General features: G+C 43.4%; 1 protein-coding gene across 1 annotated transcript in view; it reads right to left on the bottom strand.

The window, feature by feature from the left end:
- Nucleotides 1–22,793, bottom strand: part of NYAP2 (neuronal tyrosine-phosphorylated phosphoinositide-3-kinase adaptor 2) — a 241,501-nt gene that overhangs the window by 30,228 nt on the left and 188,480 nt on the right. Inside the window, exon 5 of the mRNA XM_037521917.2 lies at nt 7,632–7,735. Within this exon, the coding sequence (XP_037377814.1) occupies nt 7,632–7,735 (104 nt within the window). The remainder of the gene's footprint in view (nt 1–7,631; nt 7,736–22,793) is intronic.

The following is a 22,793-nucleotide window of genomic DNA, read 5'->3' as shown; positions in this document are numbered from 1 at the left end:
ATTTTAAAGTTATGTAGCCTAAAATAGCAAAACTGAAGGAATGAAAAATATCTTCAAAAGATATTAAAAAGTTTCTCCTAGGTTTCTTCTCTTTTTTATTTTTTTTTAAGATTTATTTTTATTTATTTATTTATACAAGCACTGGGTACAGTCAGAAGCGCGGGAGGGTGAGAGAATTCACCAAAGCCAGAGCGGGGAGCAGAGCAGGCAGAAGGACCGAAGTACACTGCTGAGGGGAGCAGCGGGCGGCAGGAGAGGTCTGCGCGCCATGCGGGACCCTCCTCCGGTGGCCGGGGAGCAGCTGGGGATCGAACTGGCGCTGCAGAGGCTGCGGGGAGCCACCGGGGAGGCCCTCTCCTAGGTTTCTCAAATCATAAGCATTATGCTTATGATTACAAGTAGCCTATCTACTGTCATAAAATGGTTTTATTCTTTAAAACCCAAGTACAGGTTGCAAGTTTCATTTTCAACACTAGGTGGCACAAAGTGCCCACCTAATATGAAGCTACCCCCCTCCAGCCCATCATCCTTCCCCACAAGTAGGTCCCTCAGTTCCTTTCAGAGCCTAGATGCATTTTTATAGTTACAATGATGGGGAGGGCTTTTTGAATGTGGACTTCTGCTAATAATTAGCAGCAGAACATGATCAAATGGATTATAAATTTATAAAGCTAACCTTGAGTAGCTAGTGGGTACAACTCAAACAAGGGATGTGACTATAAACTCATCTTTTGTTTTCTAGGCTTTGATCCAAAGCTTTAATTTCCACTACCCTGACATTGTGAGTACCTCCAGCACCTAAATATTTTCAGTTGCCTCCTAGAGTCTCTATTTTTGAATTTTTAAAATAAAAATTGACATGGAATTGAAAACTATAGATCTGTTTGAAAATACATGGATTAAACTGATGTGATTTAAAATTTCAACTCCACTTCCCCAGATGCATCCATAGTGCTGTTAGTTCAGTAAACGGCATCACCCTTGAGATTTGAAGAGGAATAAAGACTTTTCTTTTAAGGGATTGCACGGACTCTGACATTGCTGAAGAAATGTCAGCAGTGCCAGCTGATACCCACACACTGGGGCCAGAGTGGATGAGTATTCACTGGGCAAGACTGAGTGTGGTTTATATTCAAGCTTTGGGTTACGTAACAGTTGATGAGGACAAAAAAAAAAAAAAAGAAAAACAATGACAAATGAAATGAATCTAGTGGGCATATGCAAGTTAAATCGATACAATGGAATACACTTCGATAATAGGGCTCCTGTGGTAACAGAAAACAAAGCATTTGGAACTGCGGTCTGGAGAAGCTTTACGTAAAGACTGAATGTGGCAGCAATCACGCCCTGCATCTCCGCACCTCCTGCCTGTCTGTGCAAGTAACAGCTTCCTGGGAAGCCTGACCCTCTGCATCATCTTCATTCAGGCTTCATCTCAAATAGGAGAGTCCAGCATGTAGGGCATAGGCGGCACCACTGAAAGGATCCCCTTAGTCAATTTCTATTGACTGTGCTTCCAAGTCTCACTTGGACCCTACAAGCTAAGAAGCTCCACAGACACAGACACCCGCTATATCATATATAACTGAGTGTCCAATGTCCTAGTTAGAGGAGTAGGAATAATGATAGTCATATCAGGCACACTGAGGACGGGGTGGAAGAAGCAATCTGCTCAAACGCTGGCCAATAAGGAGATACATACAGTGTCTAGAGAATTTAGAGTCAGTAATAAGAATGACTAAAAAGCCGCCTGATTTTTATTATCACCATGTGCTAGCAGTTCTATCTATTATCACCCTATTGGTAGCAGGACTGTCCCTCATGCCCACTCCCTCTGGAATAGAAGGTGTCTCCTCCCTAGGGTTTTCCAGCAAGTGGGAAAGTCAAATTCAGAGATGATGGAAAAGCTCCATGAAAATGAAGAACAGTTATTACTTTTTAGCAGCTCGTGTCTGTCCAGGGCCTTCCATACACACCTCATCTCATTCACCCTCACCAGCAACCCTATAAGGCAGATGATACTGCTCATACCTTACAGGTAAGTGGAAAAGTTGAGCACTACATTCAAGGTCACAAAACTACGAACTGGTAGAAATGGAACCCTCATAAGAGTCTTAACTTCCTCTGAACCTCACATTTGTATACAGCTGAGTAGTTAAGGTCGGAGATGCTGACATTTAACAGAAAAATCTTGGGCGAGCAGTTACCTTATTTTGGCATCCTCAGTTGTAATCAGGACAACAGCAGCACCTCGGGGGAGGGTGTGGAGCACACACCTGCCATGATGTGGGAGCACTTATCAGAGAGGACAGCACTGGCACCAGTTTTCACTGTGCAGAAGTCACCTATGGACCCACACACTGTTCTGTTCCTTCCACGTGTTAAAGAAAGTGGCGGTACGGTTCAGCGACTTCACACTTCTACCTTTTGCACTGGCTAAGATGACAACTCTGATGCTCAGGACCTGAGGGTGTCCAGGTATGGGGAAGGACAGCAGAGTCAGAGAGAGGACACCCTCAGAATCCACCCCCCAGCCTCACCTCCATTTGTTAATTGGTTCTAATTCATACAGAACATGCTCTTGTTCATTACATGCTGGCCCCTACTCCAGGGCCTCAGGACGGGATTATTAGATAGATGGGGGGTTGGAATAAAGCCAAAGGAATGGGTTTATAGTTTCATTCTACTCAATAATGGAGTAATTGGGAGACTGATCATCAAACTACTGGTCTTTAGTTGGCAACTCCCAGATACTCTGCCCCCTGATATACACACACATTAACAAGTACATGATGCTAAATAAGAAGTTAATTTTTTCTGCCCATACCACATCGTTTGTGAGAAACAATGCAGGTTTCTGTCATCTGAATTCTCCCTCTGATCAGCAAGAGTCACACACTGTGCTGGGTGTTGGGGACACCTAGGATCTGGGCACAGCCCCGGTCCCCAAATCCCACGAAGGCCTGAATCTGTCTCTCAGCCCTGATCACTATCTTTAAGTGGTTTACCTTACCTTGCTTGGTTTTGTTTGTTTGTTTCGATTTTTTTAAAGTAGCTAGGAAAAACATTTTGAGTTCCAGACACATCTGAAACACACTCTGGCATGCACCAAGCTCGGACACCCTCACTCTCTCACTGCCCAGGAGAGCTGGCGTGATGCAGACGGAGCTATGAAGGCACCCAGGCAGCATTATTCAGCTCTGCGGGCCGTGGGGCAGGCGCTCCCCAAGGCCAGAAGGGCGCTAAACCTGAACGGGGGTGTTAGGAGCTTGGAGAGTTCAGAGAGCTGCCAGCAAAAGAGAAACATTTGAAAAATAACCCTGAAAAGCAATGGGAAGGCCCGGGCTGGTTTGGTTAAGGGCTGGTGAGCACGCGGAGGGCATCCAGGGGAGGCCCGCAGCCCTCAGCCTCTCCACGCACCAGCCGGGATGCAGGTTGGGCAGATCCTGAGCAGGTGGCCAAGGAAATCACAGGCGCCCTCTCCTACCCGCTCCCCGAAACCAGGGTAATGAGGGAGAACTGGGCTTGGAATGACACACCAGCCTGCAGGGACCATGAGCTTTCAGCTCCACACATGGTCCCGCGCCCGGACTCTTCGTGGGGACCGTGAAGTGTGTGTACACTTGTGCTCAGACGTGTACACTTGTGAGCAAGCATGTGTGAGTGTACACAAGTGTGTGCTGAGTGTGACTGGTGGGTGTGAGTATGGGCATAAATGTGCTGTGAGGGTGAGTGGGCATGTACAAAAGTGCAAGGGATGTGTGAGGGTGTGTAAGGATTCGTGTGAGTGTGCATGTGTAAGTATATGTTGCGTGTCAGTTTGTGGCTGTGTGCTTAAGTGTGTTATGAGTGTATGCATGAGTGTAAGTGTGAATGTGTGAGTGTGGATGAGTTTGCACAAACAGGTGTGGATGTGCACAAACTTATTAACAAGGTTGTGTGAGGGTGCGTGTGTGATGAGGGTGTACATTTGGGTGCACATGTATGTTCATTGTGTGAGTGTCTGTGACTTGTGCCTATGTATTTTGAGTGTGTGCCTAAGTGTGCTGCAAGAATGGTAAGAGTGTACGTACGTGTGTGTATGTGTAGTACAGGGTGACTCTCCTCTCCATTCCCCCAAAACAAAGACATTTTGGGGAACAATTTCCCACCCCTAGCCATACTTCAATTTTGCGGCACCCTGGCTGCTCCCCTCTTTGGGAAGGGGGCCTTTCCAGGCAGCTCCTCCATCAGCTGCTGCAGAGAGGGGGTGGCAGCCCCCACAGCTGGGTCACTGAAGAGGTGACCTGCTCTCAGCCAGGAATGGGGAATCCCAGGGACTACACCTGCATCTACAAAAGCACCCAAACCTCTTCCTTCTGAACAGAGTTTCCTGTCACCACAGAAGAAAAAGGATGTGCCCTGAGCTCCAAGTTCAAGGTCGGACTACATCCAGGTTCACCTTGGGAACTCGGAACATTCCAAAAAGAACAGCTCTCACGGCAGGCCCTGAAATCAGCAGCATTTCCAAAGGTGTGCATGATGACAAGTGCCAAAATATGTGTCTGCAGTGCAATAAAATTCCAAAGAAATGTCACTCTCCCCTAATTGTGCCATGTCTAGTCTATTTATTCAGGAATGAGTTAAAAAAAAGAAAAGAAAAGCAATCTGGTTTTCATCTTTCTGAATTTCAGAGGAGTATGTGTTACAGAGAAACTCTAAATGCTTTTTGCGTTTATCCTGCTTTCCTGACTTCTCGTAGTCACGTACATATTTGGAAGTTCCAGTCAGATGATACTACACATTTCCACAAATTTTGAGTCTGCTGTGGTTACCAGAAGCCAAAACACATTCCAGAATCAAGCAGAGGTGACCACCACCTTCATTATGCACACGCGCTGGGCAGCAGTGCCAGCGGCCTGGGCTCTGGAGGTGGGTCAGGAACTATTCTAGATGCCCTGGGCTGGCCAAGGGCTCCTTTCCTGGGCTTCTGCAGTCAGGCTCAGTCAGTTACTTGGGGTCCCCTCTGTGCATTTCTGCTGCAGCTGGGTGCAGCCCCTCTGCCTGCTCTTCCTCCAACCCTCTTAGCCAGCTCCAACCATGACAGGGAGTAGGGAGTGAAAAACTAGAGCTGAGGAAACTGGACAGAGACAAGATATGAACAGTCTGGGAAAACAAAACAAAACAAAACAAAAAAACACAGCTTCTTCCTGTGAGCAGGATTGAAAAGCCTTTCTAAAGCCAGATTACTCAGTAGAGAAGCCCCCCTGGAATTATTTTCAAGGGGCTGATGGTCCTTGCTTGTTTTAACTAGATCACCTAGTTTCCCAATGAGTTCTACCATGAAGTCTGTTTACTTGCTATTAAGCATTCTGAGTTTTCGAAGCTACCTGGAATCGGGGTAATAATTACTGGTGTTGGGAAAATTGCTAAACAGAAGTGACTGTTTGACAGGCAGTGCTCCACATCCTCCATGCAATGAGATCCACTGTACAATTCAGCGTGTTTAATGTCTTCCACCACTGCTGGGGACTACTGAGCAAAGGGGAAGTTAGTAAGAGTGCCCGGTCCAGAGCACCAGCGCTGGGTGGGAAGTTGCCCATGTGCCAGTTCAGTGCCGGGTTGTGGGAAGGCAGAGCCAGATGTCTCTGAACCATGCTGACCCTATTAGCTCCCGGTCATAGGAATCGGCTACTCAACAGGTCCCAGCCAGAGGTGAGGCCAGAGGCCAGAATGCCAATCTTCATTGTGAGCGTGTGCCAGGATTTCTGCGGTCAGTGAGGAAGTGAACAGAACATACACGACATGGGGATCTTTCTCACGTCTCTGTATTTTGAAGAATGAAGACATTCCATCCAATAAGAGAAGAGTTGATAAGGCAGAGGTACAAAGCCAGTAGCTCATTTCTGTTTGGAAGTTTACCCCTCAAAACTGCTTTCAGTGAGGGCCAAAGGGGTTTGGGAAGAAAAGCTGGAAAGCGAATCAGCGAAAAGCCAAACAGAACCAGGAACACAATAACGTCCCTGTGGCGCCAAGGTGCTAGCCAGGTGCCTACACTTGGGCAAGAAACTATGTGCATTCCTCTGCCAGTGAGCTAAAATTTCCCACAATTTTCCAAGTTTTTAAATTTTAAATATTGGTAAACGTAATCATTTTGGAATAGCTTTATCAATTATTGATAGTTGATCTTAGTAAATTAACTATTTATTTATGAATCCATCGTTTTACTGTGTCTACCTCTTTTATACACAAGTGCTTAAGCCAGAGCCATTTAGTTATGAAGGCATTTCACATTTTAAATCAAGACACAAATTCTAAACGATAACTGAGATACCCTTGAGAGAAATCTCTCATCTCTCGTGTTTGTCAATCCCTCATATATTTGTAAGTCAGATCCTGTGCATATTTAAGCTAAAGCAAAACACTAAAAAGACTCATGTCTCCCATTAGAAAAAAATCAATTATTCTTAGTTATGACTTTAAAAGAGCTTGGCATTTTAAATAATTGATGGACATATAATTTGCTAATCAGTAATGAGCTTTTCCCATGGAGGTAGACCACTAATTTTATCATTTATAATTCTGGAAGTTTCATGTAAGCAAATATTAAAACCAAGAAGCAGAGTGAAGATACTCAGGGCTGACATTATCCGACTTAACACCCGTAACACTTAACAGTAACAATTCTTCAGCTTCACAAATTAAGTCAATGCATTGAACTGCTATTGGGTGAGTGAGAGAACATTCATGTGCTGTGATTCCCCCCAACACACACACAGCCAAGCACCCAAATGAACATCAGAGCAACGTATTGCACTATAAAGGATTAAATGATATTTTAACTTGTATTTTTATTTCTTGTCTCTTTTCTCCAAGTAATAATAGAGATCTCATTTACCATGCATGAATACTTACAATCCCTTTCTGAGAACATTTCTGATATTGTTGGTATACCAGAGAAAAACCATTTATTAAAAATCGCCTCGTGAATCTACAGTTTTGGTAAATTTCTAGATCATGGCTAGTCAACTGACTTCATCGTGGCCTAAGAAAGGAGACTAGCTGCCCGTGTTCAATGCAAGTGAGTTGGCAAATGAATATTTATAAGGACATCAATATTCAGTGTCTTACAATCATGCTTCGAGCGAAATAAAAACAAAAGTAAAGCGGCCACAAATATTACAGTATAACAGGATAGAGCTGAAAGATAGGTACAAATTCGTTGGCGACATCTGTGCAAGGGTTGTCGACAAAACATTGAAAAAGAAATCTACATAACACAAAGTCGATAAATTTATCAAAGGTTGATAAATTTTCATGACAGTATAAAAGTACACAGAACATGGAGGAGAGAGAGAATTGTTCAAAATAACCACTGCGCCGATACAGAGAGTACAGGGTTACTACATTGATATTACAGAATGATGGAAATCAGAGACACAACGATCTGGTAACAAACAGCAAAGAAAGTTGCACCCATCACAGCGAAGAAACACTTGCCTTTTCGGATGAGGACACAGACTGCGGACTCATTGCCCGCCCCATACACACAGAAATAAAAGCCAATGCAAACGTGTCCACAGTGACACACGACAGACAGGGGCGCTCGCATGCTGCTCACAGGACGTCAATCACGACTGGCTAGGCGGTACCTGGCTCGGTGGCAGGTCGCTGGCTGGCCTGAGCGGAGGGGCAGACGGAGGGGGCACACCTGATGTGGATGCGGAGCGGCCCAGCTTGCAGCTGACTTTGGGTTCTGTGAACAAGGGGAAAGCAAAGTATTAGAGGAGCCAAGCCTGCAGGGATGGTGCGGCTTTTGAATTCCATTTTGATTTCCTGCAACCTTTTTTTTTTTAGATTTATTTATTTATATAAGAACCAGGGTACAGGCCAGATGTGCAGGAGGGTGAGAGGATTCACCAGAGACAGAGCAGGGAGCAGAGCAGGCCGACTGACAAAATACACTGCTGAAGGGAGCAGCAGGCAAGTCAGGAGAGGTCTGCCGCGCCATGTGGGTATCTCCTTGGCCTGCAGGGATCATATTGCAATGCAGAGGCTGCGGACAGCCTCACAGCGCTGCACTCAACCGACTGGCTTTTTTTAATTTAAGTTTTATTTTTATCTATGAATACAAGAACTGGGGTACAGGTCAGAGGTGCGGGGGTGAGAGGATTCACCAGAGATAGAGCAGGGAACAGAACAGGCAGACTGATGAAATACACTGCTGAGGGGAGCAGCGGGTGAGACAGGAGAGGTCTGCTGCCCCATGTGGGTCAGCTCCATGGCTGGGGATGGAACAGGTGCTGCAGTGACTGCCAATAGCTTGATAGCACTGACTTTGACCCCTGCGCCTCCAGGGAGGCCCTTCTTATTTTTAATATTTCTTTCTGTCTTTTACATCACTGTTCATTTTTGTACAATGATTTCTCCTGTCAGGTGTAGTCCCCTTAACATTCCCACCACCCATCCACCCTACAGGATGCAACAAAAACAAAGTAAACAATCCAATTAAAAAAAAATGCACAGAAGAGCTAAGAAGACACTTGTACATGTTCTTACTATTTTCAATGTGTCAGATAAGCCGTGAGTTTTTCGTAAATAAGATTTACTGATTTATCATTGGTTTACAGTAACGTATACATTTCCGGACTACAGCTTCACACTCAGGTGTGTTTGCCAAATCCCCTCCACCACCGACATCCAGTGCCTTTCCACAGTCACAGCAGCCCCTTCAGCCTCTCTCCCTTCCATGGTGATTATTCCATGAGAAATAGCCAGAAAGTGAAAGACCTGGTGGTTTCGCTCATGTGGAATATAAGTAACCAAAGCGACCTAACTCATGAAATACGGCGGGCACAGCTCACAAGCGTGTGACCTTTGGGCACACCAATGCACCTCCTGTTTGTTAACAGTTGGCAGGTGTTGAAGGGATCTTATGGAAACAGACCCTCAAAGGGGCTTGATTTGCCTTGATCAGATCCTGGGGGTAAAGAACAAATCACAGAAGCACAGGTCTCGCTCTCTTGCATATTTTACCAGGTTTAGGGTTAGTCTGTTCGGTGGCTATTGGAGCAAAAGCGCCCCGCTGAGGGAGAAAGCAAGTGACAGATGACATGACTGTTTCTGGGGCTTAATTTTCAGTTTAGGACCTTGGGTCTCCTGTGTCCCAGCCTCTCCAAACCCCTCTCCCTCCTTTTTTCCTCTTTCCCTACCTTACTCCTACTCTTCTTTCTATCTTTCTTTCTTTCTAATTTTAAAATTTATCATCAGATCTATGATACTTATATTTTCAGTGAAAAATTTCTGATTTATCTTGATCCATTTTAAAGATCATAATCATCTTTTAAGAACTTTTTTGCAACCTTTCATAATATTTTTCAAAGTTAAAAAGCATTCATCTACTCTTCCCTGTTTTAGTAATCTGCACTACATGTATTTGCATGTGTGAGTGAGTGGTGTGTGTGTGTATTTATGTATGTGAGTGGCCAGTCCTTTCACAGGGTACTTTGCAGATTAGAATCTGGGACTGGGAAGCACAAAATTTATGGTGTGGACTTTTCAAATATATTTCAAGATATTTGATAAAGAGGAGGAAAAGGAGTCATAAAAGCAGAAATTGACTTCTATACTTTTATCACCAATTTTATGTTAGTCATTAGTTTCTGGATGCTTGTTCTATTCCAGCCTCATTGTGGCTGCAGTTAAATTGTCCCCAATGCTAAAAACACTGTTTAGAGTTGAAGAATTAGCTATAAATGCCCCCAATTTACTGATTGAGAAACCTGAGGCCCAGGAAGGCTGACTACATAGCAAATAAACAGAGGCTTCTCAAAATGCCTTTGTTCATCCTCTTGACTTAAAAATGAAACTCATTGAACAACAAGCTTCAAGTGACATTATCTAATCACAAAGTTACTGAGCAGTGATACCCTGAGGTCAGTTCTGCCAGAAGGAAAAAAAATGTGCGGCTCACAGTGGGTGGGAAGACCATCGTCATGCCACTTCTGTGTCAGCTATGCTTCCACGACCAGCTTTGGACTTCTCAACCTCTACCAACTTCCCTCAGTCATTCCCTCACCACACACACGAACAAGACCAGCGTGCACCATTCACACGCAGTCTTAGGCACCTGCCTTCCCCACTCCTGCCTGCACCATTAGTCAATGTCTCACCTCCATATTCAATTCCCTCCCTTAAAGAGTGCTGAACACCTCTTTTTTGGCAAATAAAAAGTGATCATTTTGTGCTTCTGCTTTGGAAGGGGAAATAAAAGGCAATATACAGGCTTTGGATTGCATGACCTTATATATTTTTTAAATTTCTTTAAGTTTCATTTAATTCCAAAGAATGAATATAATCATTTTTTTCATTTTCAGCAACCAATGTGATTTCTGTGTGCCAGGGACTGGATAGAAAGTGTTGACCAATATCTAAATTGTCCTTAAGGATCTTCCCAGGACCACAGACATTAAACAACAAAGTTTCATATGATGCATTCATTTATGAAGATGCAGTTGTGATAAAGCCTCTCATAGCACCAGTGGAATTACTGGTGGGAGAAGAATATTTGGGACAATCAACAGGTTTTGGTAGGTCAATATTTTAGTTACTGATAATAAGATATAAAGAGCTCATATGTCCTTTGATTCTCCAACAAACATCTCTCAAGGAGAAATGCAAAGCACTACGTTAGCTATGGAGTGGGTGATTGAGAAATGTGGAGGTTTCCATAGTTAATAAGGTCATGTCTTCTCAGGGGAGACCGACATTCAACCTGAAAACTTACGCATTATAAAGAAGCAGTACAGGCTGCCACACACTTAACCAGAGAATTTCCCCATGTTCTGGGGAAGCCAGATAAAGCTGGGCAGGAGAGAAGCTGAAATAATTAACACCTGCTAATTTTGTTGCATAGGTGACAAATCAGGAGTATGGAGGGCCCTGGATACTTAATTTCTTTTCCAACCCACCAGAATTCAAAATTATTTCAGAATATATTTTTTCATTGACCTCATTGCTTATATACTATACAAAAATCGCAAAAATGATACATCCCCTATACAGAGTAGTGGGGAAATCGATGAGTTACTGATAGCTAAGATGAGTCAAAGCATCATGGAAAGCTCTGAGAAAATTCTAGCAGCTACCAAGTGCTTTCAACAACGTTGCCTTGCACCTCCCCTACACACACATACACACACACACAAAGTCATGTGTCCACACACACCTGCACAATGCTTGCATGGAAACCCTGATCTGAATGCCCCATTCTACAGTTCATGAAATTAATTCACTCTCTCCTTCCAGAAATGTCTCCCATTTCCAAGAATGACATTCACAGCTATCACTTCTCCCTCTGTTCTGTCTGCTTTGTCTCTGGCTCTTGCCTTATCCCCCTACACCTTCTCCCTCAGGACATCTGCATCCCAGGTCTCACAGAATCTCCCCTCTGAGTCACAGGGAGGTTGCTCTGTCCTGGCTGCTCCTCTTTGGTTTGCAGTTCCAACTCCTCTGGGCGCAGGGCCACCTCATTGCCTGATGAATGAAGCCAGGTTAAACCTTCTCTAGCACATCCTGGCTCCTCCTTCTGATTTTTCAATATAGAGCAGGAATATAACTTCTGTTTTCCTAGATTCTTAAGTTACAGGCTTTACAGTTTTTTAAGCTCAAGACAAAGTTCACAATAAAGTTCAGTTTAATCTTTCTTTTCCTCTCTTTATGAAATGAATCCTGTTGGTAAATTTCTTCTCTCTTTGCAAACACTTCTGTATTTATCTCAACTTGCTGATGCTATACTAATTCTGATATTCAACAACTGGGGTCAAAATGTATATCACAATGTGTGTGTGTGTGTGTGATTAGAATGTATATATTTATACTGATAAAATACTTGCACAGAGAAAACTCCTCTTGGCCCCCATATTCTCTCTACACAAAATTAACTTGGATGCTTCCTAATTTACTTTTAGATTGCCTATCCACCTTGTTCAAAGTTTCCAATTACTCTATATCTAATACGGAACATTTAAACCTTTAAAGTCACTTGACTAATCATCAAAAGTTCCTGTGAACTGGCACTGCTGGCCACCCCAGCTGTTTTTTCCACTGCTCCCTGCTCCCTAAACACAACCTGCCCCCCCCACCTCCAGCTCCATGTTGAGGACCTCCACATCTGTCCTTCACCTCAAGGTGCTGGCAGTGGGGACATTCATCACACCACATCTCATCCGCTGAGACCACTTTCCAAGATGGGATCTACCGTCTAGAGTCCTGATGCCCCTTCTGAACAGTCTCAGCTTTATGTAGTGTTTGCACTGCCTGCTGGTTTTGAACATTCATGCGTATGGACCACATAGTACAGTTCCATTAATATGTATTTTGTTTTCACTGGAGATGCTCAAATTAACCTAGAAAAGGGCACTACAACTTCCAAAGCCAATCAAGACAATGAAGGAAACAGGACAGGTTTCTAGGCAGGGATGGGCAGCCTGGCTCCCCAACTTCCTCAGGTAGTGATGCTCACTGAAGGAGACGTGACCTTCTAGGGCCCATTGCAGAGGAGACAAGGGGTTCAGCAGCTCTTCCTCAGTGGCATGCAGGTGATTCTAGTGTCTCCCCACCTCCACCCCACTTGGAAGGTGTTTAAACATGCATAGCAGATGGTGACAAATTATCACTGTAACTTAAAGTGAAACTTGCTTCTCAGGAAGCCTAAACCCTTGCACACTCTAGAGAAATACCTTTAATTAAATAATCTAATGGGGGGAAAGTCCATTATCATCCTGTTGAGATATTTTCATGATGAGTCAATATTCCTATGTGGCCCATTACTGTGTTGGCACATTTGGTGACATGGACTGAGAAAAGTCAATATAATTTTTCCTAGAAAGGGGTGGCAAATAATCTGCCTTCACTGGGTGCTCTTCAAGCTTATGTTGAAGAGATTATCTCATGAGTGACAAAAATCAAAAGTCTTTTATATTACATGATGTGCCTATGGATTAATTCCAGCTGCTGGGTTTCCTGTTAGACTCTGATTTAATCAGTCACTTTCAAATATAGATGCTGATATCTCTAAGACAGAGATCAAGCTTTACCAAAATCCAAGCTAACTCCTTAAATAAGGAAACCCATCCAATTCTCCGGGCCCTTGCTCTTTTATGTAAAGAAGGAAGCTCCCTGTTTCCATCATAGAGTCTTTAGTGTTTGAAAATAAGGTCTGCTGGGATAATGGAAAAGTCCTCAAAAGTACTCTGGCTTGACCATGGACTAGTTTACTAAGGTTGCTGATTTTGCTCTTCCTTTCTAGCATGTTTTTTTGTGCTTTATTTTCACAAGAATGGTGACAGAGTGAGGCATAATGCATGTACGCTCTTTGCTAAAAATTTGGTAAGAGCTTTGATAGTGGATGTCTCACAACCACAAAAACGTATTTAAAAATAAAATTGAGGAGGGGACATGATCACGTCATTTTTGCCTGTGTGTGTGTGTGTGTGTGTGTGTTTACTGAAAATTTGAATTTCCTCTGGTGAACCATATCACCGTAATCTTGGTTTCCCTGGTTCCACAGAAGTGGCCGACCCGCCTCCAGTTCCAGAAGTGATCACATGACTCAGGCCCACGGCACTGGCTTTGCTGTTTGATTCAAGGCAGACATGTTACTCAAACCAGAGAGACCTGCCTTCCTCTTTTTGTGGAATGATGTGGACAGTCTGCTGGACTTCTAGAAGCTTCTGTTTGTTTCCAGGTAAAATGGGAGGAAAAAATGCACCTACTTGGTGAAAGTATTGTAAGAATGAAACAAGATGATAAATGTAGAGTTTACCAAAGTTACCAGAATATAATATCACATGAAATATTAGCTAATTTGATCCTTTGAAGGTACCTCCAGCTCTTCCTTCAAACACAATCAAGCCTAAACTGTCCCTTAGATGGTGCTCTGGGTCCAGCTTACATTAACATTGTCACCTGCTGTCTCGCCCTGCTACAGAACATTCACCGCTCCTCAAGTTCTGTGCCTTCTCTTACAGCTTTAATCAAGCCTCTCCACGCTTCCTCCTTCCATTTTCTCCTTTACTAAACTGTATATGTTATAAGTCCTTATTCCCCACTGTATTTCCCCAAAGAAACATCATAACTGGTTCCTGATAAATTTCATGATATACTGAATGAGTAATTTTAAAACATATATTTTTAAAATGAACCCAATGAAAAAACAGACTATGTGCATATTTCTCAGCAATACAAATATCTCCATTCCTTCACCTTTCCAACTTTCCCAGCAAAAATGCATATATATTGACCAGCAAAGGGAAAACCGCAGTACCTCTATTGGACAGTAGATGGCAGTGCAAAGCTGAGTTGATGGCCGTTCTGGTGGGTTTACAAAGCTTCCAGAGTCTGTAAATACCCAGCATAAGTCAAACAGAAACTTCTCTTTATTGTAGTGTCTTCTATGGCTTTTCACAGAAAAATAAAGGACATTCTGTGAATGCTGTTGGTGCAGTGTTCCCACAGGGTCTTCCAGAGAAAGTCAACTACTGCCAACTAGGAGCAAAGTGTCAGTTCCTTGGCGTGAGGGCACAGGTGGGGCCGTGTTCCCTGCCAGGAGAGACACGAGCTGGCACTGCGGCCACAACTCCAGCCACATGTCATTCTCGGCTTCTCCAACAGGGCTCATCGAGAGGCAAGCAAGACACCTTCTGCTTATCTAAATTGTTAGTGCAGCTAACCGTTTTATCCCAGTAGAATCAAGCAAAGTAGTTAGAATTTCAGAATTTCCCTAACAAGAATGAAATTACTATCAAGTTGTATTTTTTCCCACCAGCATTCAGAGTCTCTGTATCGTACACAACATTGTGATCTATGCATATTGTAGTAGAAATCAAGCTTAAGGGAATCTGTGTGTGTGTGTGTATGTGTGTACACATTCACCTATATAGTCATGTATAGTACATGATAACACATTAGCTGACTTTGCAAATCTGATCACATAAGACTCAAGCCACCCTAGTGGTTATATGTACATATATACACATATAGATGTATATATATGCAAACACATATAATTCATTCATATGATAGCCTTGATTAATAGATCTATCAGTTAATATTATTAAATCCCTTGACTACACAGAGCTCCCATAATGTTAACCAACAATGTTGTTTTAAAAATGGGAATAGTGATAGAAGTGGTTTAGAAAAAAAACTGATAAAATTATCACAGAACCAAGTCCAGCGCCTGTCTGACTGAACCAGGGACACTAGTGCCCCCTCGCTGTGTAAAATCTGCCCAGCAATGTGAACACACACTCCCTGAGGGCAGAAGTCAGCTCTCACCACCTCACACTGGGTTATCTGTGAGACACATGCCCTCATAGGGCTGCTGAATGAGTCAGTGACTGAAACAAGTAAAACAAGGGAACATAATGTTGTATGGGGGCGGGGTGTGTGAACCCAACGCATATGACATGGTTACTCAGGTGCTTGAGAATTAACATTTAGCTCCCTTGGCACAGTCGGTTGTAAACATTCTCAGTGATAGGACCCAAGAAATCGATAGTCCAGAGGGTGGAGGAAACAGAAAATCTGTTTTCTAGATTTAAGACGCAGGTTATTTGGAGCAGCATATCTGTCTTCGTGATGCTGTTGCCCTTGGTCGAGGATGATAACATCCAAGAGCTGACTGTGTAAATCTGGTCCCTGAGTTTAAAATCCATGAGTGGCTTCCTGTCACCTGTAAGTCTTGTCTTATGTCTCTCTACATCTAGTCTACCCACACAGCCTCTAACCACTTTCTTAGGCTAGAGATGAGAGTTCAGTTAAGGATGCCAGAAATTCATTTTGAGCCCTTTCTTTGCAAGTCCTGCTTCTGTGGTAGAGCTTCTGCCTTGGAACTTGAGCCTAATTACCTTCTAGCATTTTGCAATTAGCCTTGCGAATCTTACACCCTGTTTGTTTACATTCCAACCCTATAGAGACACACATTGCCTATTTAAAACGGTTAATTCACTCCCAGTTCTCTTTTTCTGGTTGTTTCTCAAAGCTTTATCAATGGTATCAGGAGAAATCCAAGCAAAACAATGTCTCTGGTGAGCTCAAATCCTAGCAGGCGTTAGTCACAGTTGCCCTTAGAGAAATAAAAGTAGAGCTACTGGGGATATGACTTACATCCTCTCCAAAGACTCCAAATGAGAGTTTGGTTATGTGTTTACTACTTGAATTCATAAAGGGAGACTTAAAGAAGTCTAGAGCATGAAAATAGCGAGCAGAACCTCAGCAGGATATGCTGATGTCCCCAGCACCCAGCCGGAAGGAGCAGCTGCGAAGAGCATCCCCAGCAACTGCAGAACAACAGCCTGGGGGTTGTCGAGGCTGCAGCCAAAGCTGCTGGGCCCAGGAGGAGCCAGCTCAGGAGTGAGGAACATCCCACAGGAAGGCCCAGGGACAGACAGGCACGGGGCCACCAGACTGGGCAGCTTCCCTGTGCTCCAAGAAGAGTAACCCACACACAGGCCCCAGGCTGAAAGGACACTTGGAGAAGAGGGATGGAGAAGCCAAAGAGTGGAGAGCGCATTTTCACTTCTTATTTTAACTTTTTTCAGTCAGCATTCTCTATCTATGCCATCGTCATACTAGCCTTATTTTCGTTTGAGGGAAAATTAGAAAGTTCAGACTGAGCCTGGTGCTATCTCAGAGCCTCACACGCATACTTTGCCCAAACTCAGTGTCTTCAAACACTCTTCATTTTGTTCACGGATCTACAGGTGTCCTGGTGGCCTTGTGGTGTCAGTGACACACTCACACCTCTGTGTCTCCTGGGGGCTGAGCAGGTGCATCTGCTAGTTCCTGCTATGCTCTCTCACGGGTTGGTTTGGGGGCTGATAGTCAGGGCTTTCCTCTGCTCGTACTCGGTCCTCCAACAGGCAAGGTCAAGCCTGTCTCTATGGTGGTGGTAGAGTTGGTCGGAGAAGAATAAGCGGTGACATCCTGGTTTCTGGAGGCACAATGGGCCTAGTCGTTCCCATCTCATTCTCTGAGTCCATGCAAGACACCCAATTTAGGGTGGAGGGGACCGGCCTGACCTCTTAATCAGGAGCTATGAGAGCATATTACAAAGGGTAAAGCTGCACGGAGAGGGAGGAGCTGGGTCACTATTGCAGACACAGAGTCCCCAAGGAGCCCCGTGCAGTAAGGGAAGGAAGGGCCGAGGATATCACTGGGGATTATGTAGCTATCTTGAAACACCTGCTACTATTCAGGGCCTAGAAGTGACTATTTCTCATCCATACTTCGCGAGCTGGGAGCACTCCACGGCTCTTCTTTGTAGGGCTCATACTGCTCACGCCAGTTCTGAATTTAAGATGACTTTCTCCAGGAAATCCCTCGTAATTACCTGCCTGTGAGCCAGAGAATAAATCACGTGACGGTGCCCATCATATAACATGATGTTATGATTCTTATAAATTCACATTTATAAGAATCTTTTGCTTATTTTCCATGTTCCAGTGAGACCCTGAGCTCTGGGTGTGCAGGGTCACCCCTGTTGACCTTGCACCCCAGTCCCTGCCCAGAACAGGGACAAAATCAAAAATTGGCACGAAGGAAATCACTGGCTGGATGGCTTGGTGAGTGAATGTCAGTCCTGGTATTTATGAAAGAAAATGTGCCTGTTTACAGATACTGATATTTTCGTATGCTTCCCACACCCCTGCCATAGTGGTTTTCTAGCCCATTCACTGCTATTGAGTAGAACAGAAATATTGTGAGACATTAGGATCATTTTCATTAACTGTGTCAATGTAGTGTCCAAGTCATGATGTCTGTATCTGATCCTTTCCCCAAATTTCACAAATTTGGCTTCAAGAGAATTAAAAAACTAGCTGCCTCATTGGCCTAAAATTTTTGTTGAAAAATCCACAAATAAATGGAACAGACCGCTGCACTCATAGTAGTCACAGAGTTTGTTAGACAATGCATCGTGGAACAAAGCTTTCTATGGTGGTTGCTGAGTTGCCCTCAGAGAAATAAAAGTAGAGCTTTCTAAAGGAAGTATTCCGTCCTGGTCTGGGGGGAATGTCAGAGACCTTCCCAGTCGAATTGAATGGGAACAGAAAAAACTTTGGCCTACTTGCTTTTACAAGCATTGTATTTCTAGGCATTTTCCAAATTTAATCCTCATAATGACCGACACTGAGATTCCCTTTATCTTTTCTGTAAAGATAAACTCGGGCAAAGCAGTGTTACATAAGACATTATCACCAAAGTATTAATTAACTAACAGTTTTGTAAAGCAGGGCTTGTCTGTATTAGAAATAAGAAATTGACACGGATTTATTATGGTTTGCCAGGAGTTCCAGCCTCGCCACCCAGCTCTCCGTGGCCCTCCTGCTCTCACTGCCCGCGTCTGTGCACACAGGGTTCCTCCGGGGTAGGAAGGCTGACTCAAGAATGATGCTGGATTTTGGGTGCCAGTAGGGGTGTCAGCGAAGGTAGCCAGGCATTCTGGCATTATCAACTACAGTAAATACATCCCCGGGTTTTGAAGAGGGAAGCACCTTTCTTTCAAATCAATGGATATAACTTCAGCTTTCAAAGCTGACACTTTTAGAGCCAATTGTAGTTCATTTTCCTGAGAACTAGTTTTCTGCTGCTTCTACTAAGTGGTGCCTATCCAGCTGGAATTCCTTCCTGGGTGTCCAATCTTGGGCCTTTGGATAACGCCCTCACCCCTTTGTGATCTCCCTAATCCTCAAAGACTGGATTAGACTATGAGTTAGAGTTGCAAGTGTCTTTAAGAGTCCTCTCCACCCAGGGCCCTCTGCCCTGGACCCGCTGCATCCCCAGGGCCCTCTCTACCCCCAGGACTCCTCTTCCTGCACCTTTCTTGCTACCTTCTCTGTCTAACTTCTGCTTAGCTCAAGTCCCAGCTCAAATGCCACTACTTTCAGGAAACTTCCCTTTGTCACTCCAGATCAGTGAGTTTCCTCGACTCTCCTGCAAAGATACCTGGGAAGGCGTTTGAAATCACTGTAATGTCCAGTGTGCACTTACTACTAATTGTGCCCCAGACCCTGCACTAAGTGTGTTAATATGTTATGTCATTCAACACCAACTTTCCTTCCCTGTGGCATCTATGTGTGAGGTACTATTATATCCACCTCTAAGGCTGAAACTCAGAGAGAGGAAGGACATGTTCAGTGTTGTAACAAATCAGAACTGGGGTTTAAACCCTGATCTGTTGGATGCCCACATCTCAATGCACAACCACTGTGCTATACTTTACTCCTGCATGCTTAATTAGTATAAAATTTCTTCTACAAACATGAGGTACATGAGGTGGCATATTTGTTTTCTTCAAATGAAAACAAAAGTCAGTGCTTTCCATTTCTCTAAACTTATGGACATGGGGTTCCTCTTATATGGGATGGCCTCATGCCTGAAAGTGAGAGTTAAAAGCTTCAGTGCAATGGGAATGAAAAGTCCCAGATCGGGTCAGCAGAGCAGGTATACCAGATGGCCCTTCCAGTCTTAGACTACACTGACTGTCACAGGGGAGATTGTTTGACAAGCATGAGGACCCCCATAAAGTACAGAACTCTATACTGTAAACATAGAACCATGAAGCATAAAGTCCAGCCTCCCTGAAGCCCCACACAGACTTGTCGCCACCTGTCCTCTCTCCCAGTCAGAAGTCTCATCACTCCACCAGGACACGGAGGCAGAATCGCTCCTGGTTCTTACCATCCACGGAATGCCAACCCTCTGTTCTCTTCCAGGGTTAAGAAATCATGCCTTTTCTCAATATTGAAGGAAAGTTCTGTCTGTCTCTCTAATCCTTACCCCTGCTCTTAACATGTTGCACTCCAGGAGCTGTAGCTTCTAGTAAAGGACTCCTGGCTTCTGCTATAACCTAAGCTCTCTGCACTCCAGGCTCAACTCTACACCCCAGGGAGGAGCAGTCCCTTGATCTTACAAGCCAGAAAATGCAAACTGGCAACCACAGGTCTCACCCAGGTGGAGGAAGTAAATGATTTGCATCAATGTTTTCTGAAAAATGATCTGTATTTAAAAATCAGGAGAATTCACATAACAGCAATTAAATCCAGCACTTGGGGTGTGATACCCCATAGTGGGCATCAGCTGGGCATTCCCCTTGGGGTGCTCCTGTTTTCACCTGTATTTTCATTATTCAGTCCTGATGTTCGGCAGTTTGAACAGATTTTCTTTGCAATGGAGAAATATTTCTCAATACCTGTTTTTCTAACAAATGTAGAACTATCTCACTTAGCCCAAAGAGGCTTCAAGGTTCATGAAAAGTAGGGAGAATATTTTCTTCATGGGAGTGAAGAACATGTCTATGTATGTCATATGCAAGTGAAGGTGGTTTCTTATTTTTTATTGTGGCATATTGGTTTACAACATTGTATTTGATTCAGAGGTATAGGATCACACCTCCTCAACAGTTTTGAAGGAGGTTTCTTTCCTAATTTACTTGCTCCTAGTACCTGTCTGTCTTCTAGGAAAGTCAATTTGCAGCCCATGGTGGACCTTGTCAGGACACAGAAACATACCAGGTTGTACACAGAAATGAGCTTTTTTATAGTGATTTCCATTGACAGGGTGAAGCCCAGGCCTTTCAAGTTTATACTTGCTGGTCTGCAAAACCACGTCAGGAAAGGTTCCACCGCTGTTCAGCCTTTGTTCACCTTCTCTATCTCATGCGGGAAGTTCTCTATAGTTCTACTCAATTAAAAATAAGAATGATTTTTCAAAGGGCTGATGAAATCTTGGTTTCAGACTCCATGCTTCCCACTAGGCCTCCTTTAGCTTCTACCCTGCACTCATTTCCTGTTCTCTGAGTGATTTTTAATGTTTAGTAAATAGTAGATAGTAAAGAAAATAATACATTTCATTGTAATTAATTAATTTACTATCAGTAGTTCGGTGTCATACAGCAGCATAGTCAGATCTGTGAGCTGCAGAGACTTTGTTTTAAATAGCCTGTAGTGTGTGTTTGTCTCTCAGAAGCCATTACAGTTGGATGCAAGTTGCTTTGAAATGATTTGCTGATTGACTCAGTGATTGAAATCAGAATTTTTGTTAATACCATACTCGCTTGCATAATTTCCCCCTTTTCCCATTATTTTCAAGAGCATTTGGATACCAGTCCTCCATCGCCTCCTAGAATCACCCTCTGGGGAATCTCTGACTTACTAAACAACCGTGGCTTTAATAAAGTAGCACAGCAACCAGTGGCGATGTTCATTAGAATTGAGATTAGAATTGAGATCTCCTGACGTGTTCCTTTGCTTTACTTGAGCGATTCCTCCATTCCTCAAAAGAGCTGTTAAGAACAACCATTTCAAGTGGCTAAACTACTTTTGGTAAAGCAATGGTCTGTGACTGGTAGCAGTGTGTGTGTGTGTGTGTGTGTGTGTGTGTGTGTGTGTGTGTGTGTGTGTGAGTGTGAGAGAGAGAGAGAGAAGAGAGAAGAGAGACCAGGTCCCTGAGCTGCAGGGAGGGGGATTATAAATGAAGTTCTAGTGCTTCTGTTTTCTGTTAGGTGACCAGCAGCTCAGTGGCCTACGAGAGAGGAAACAATATGAAGAGGATGTGTGAAAAGAAGAAGGAGAAAGAGTAAACAGTGACTCATTCTCTTCTGTTTCAAAGCAGCAAGTCCCCAAAACTCCCTGTGCTATTGTGGCTGAAGACCATCTATCGATGCATATTTCTCCAGGAGCTCTTTGCTTAAAACACCAAAGGTGATATTATATCTTGCATAGTCCTCTTTTATAACTGCTTACTAGTGGAATGCTGGCATTTTCTAGTATAGAATTGGTGCATTTTTGGTTCTTTCTTTTCAGAAAAATACAAACCAACAACATAAACATTTTCCCTTTTCTGTTCTTTTCCCTCAAAAGTAGTAGGATAGATTTTGTAAGAATTGCAGTAATATATTTTGTAGGCGTTGACTTCTTCTAGAGGTTTAAGTAATTGTAATGGCCTTTTTTGAGTGTTCATGTCAATGGTGTTTCACTTTCACATAAGAAACTCTATCTTGCATTGACATTATATATGTGACCCTACATTTTAGAATTCTTTTGGTATCAATGCAAACATTTCTTTATCAAAAAATGAAAAAGAACCTTTATTTTCTTCCACCTTTATTTACCTCCTTCATAATCTAAGATGGAGATGGGAGGCACTAAAAGAACTCATGTCATTTCTTCTGTCAGTAGACAATTTACTGCTCTACAAACAGAGCTGAAAGACTGAGGAGAGCAGATTGTAGATACCACAAGCAACAAAGATGCTTCCAGCGTTTGCAGTGGGATAAAGTGAAATTATGTTATAAATTCTGTTCACATTCCCAGTTTCTTGGAAGAGTCATATCAAAATGTCAATAACACATCACAGTTTACCCATTTTATGCAATTTACTAATTATTCAGTAAAAATTTAATGTGTGACATCTAATTGTTTCCTTTCTATTTATTTCACAGTTGTTCTTCACTTCTCACTCTGATAATGTTGAATTTCCCAAAGTCCAGTCTCAGTTTCCTCCTCATCTCTGTTGGCTGTTCTCCTATCATCTAGTCTCCTGGTTAGAATCATCGAGTCTTATGGTTCTAGCCACTCCAAAGGTCTCCAGACTTGAGTAAATTCCACTTAAGTCTTTTAGCTCCAGAATTATGTATCTAGTGGTCTACCAGCTTCTCACATGGATTTTCTAAAGCACTTCCAACTGAGCACAGTCAAAATTTAATTGCTGACTTCCCTCTCCCTTGCTCCACATCTCTAACTTAATAAATG

The sequence above is a fragment of the Talpa occidentalis genome, unplaced genomic scaffold, assembly GCF_014898055.3.
Source record: "Talpa occidentalis isolate TD23 unplaced genomic scaffold, MPIMG_talOcc4v2.1 talOcc4.3, whole genome shotgun sequence".
Taxonomy (NCBI): Eukaryota; Metazoa; Chordata; class Mammalia; order Eulipotyphla; family Talpidae; genus Talpa; species Talpa occidentalis.
The sequence above is the reverse complement of the archived record's forward strand: the minus strand, read 5'-3'. Positions and strand labels throughout refer to the sequence as shown.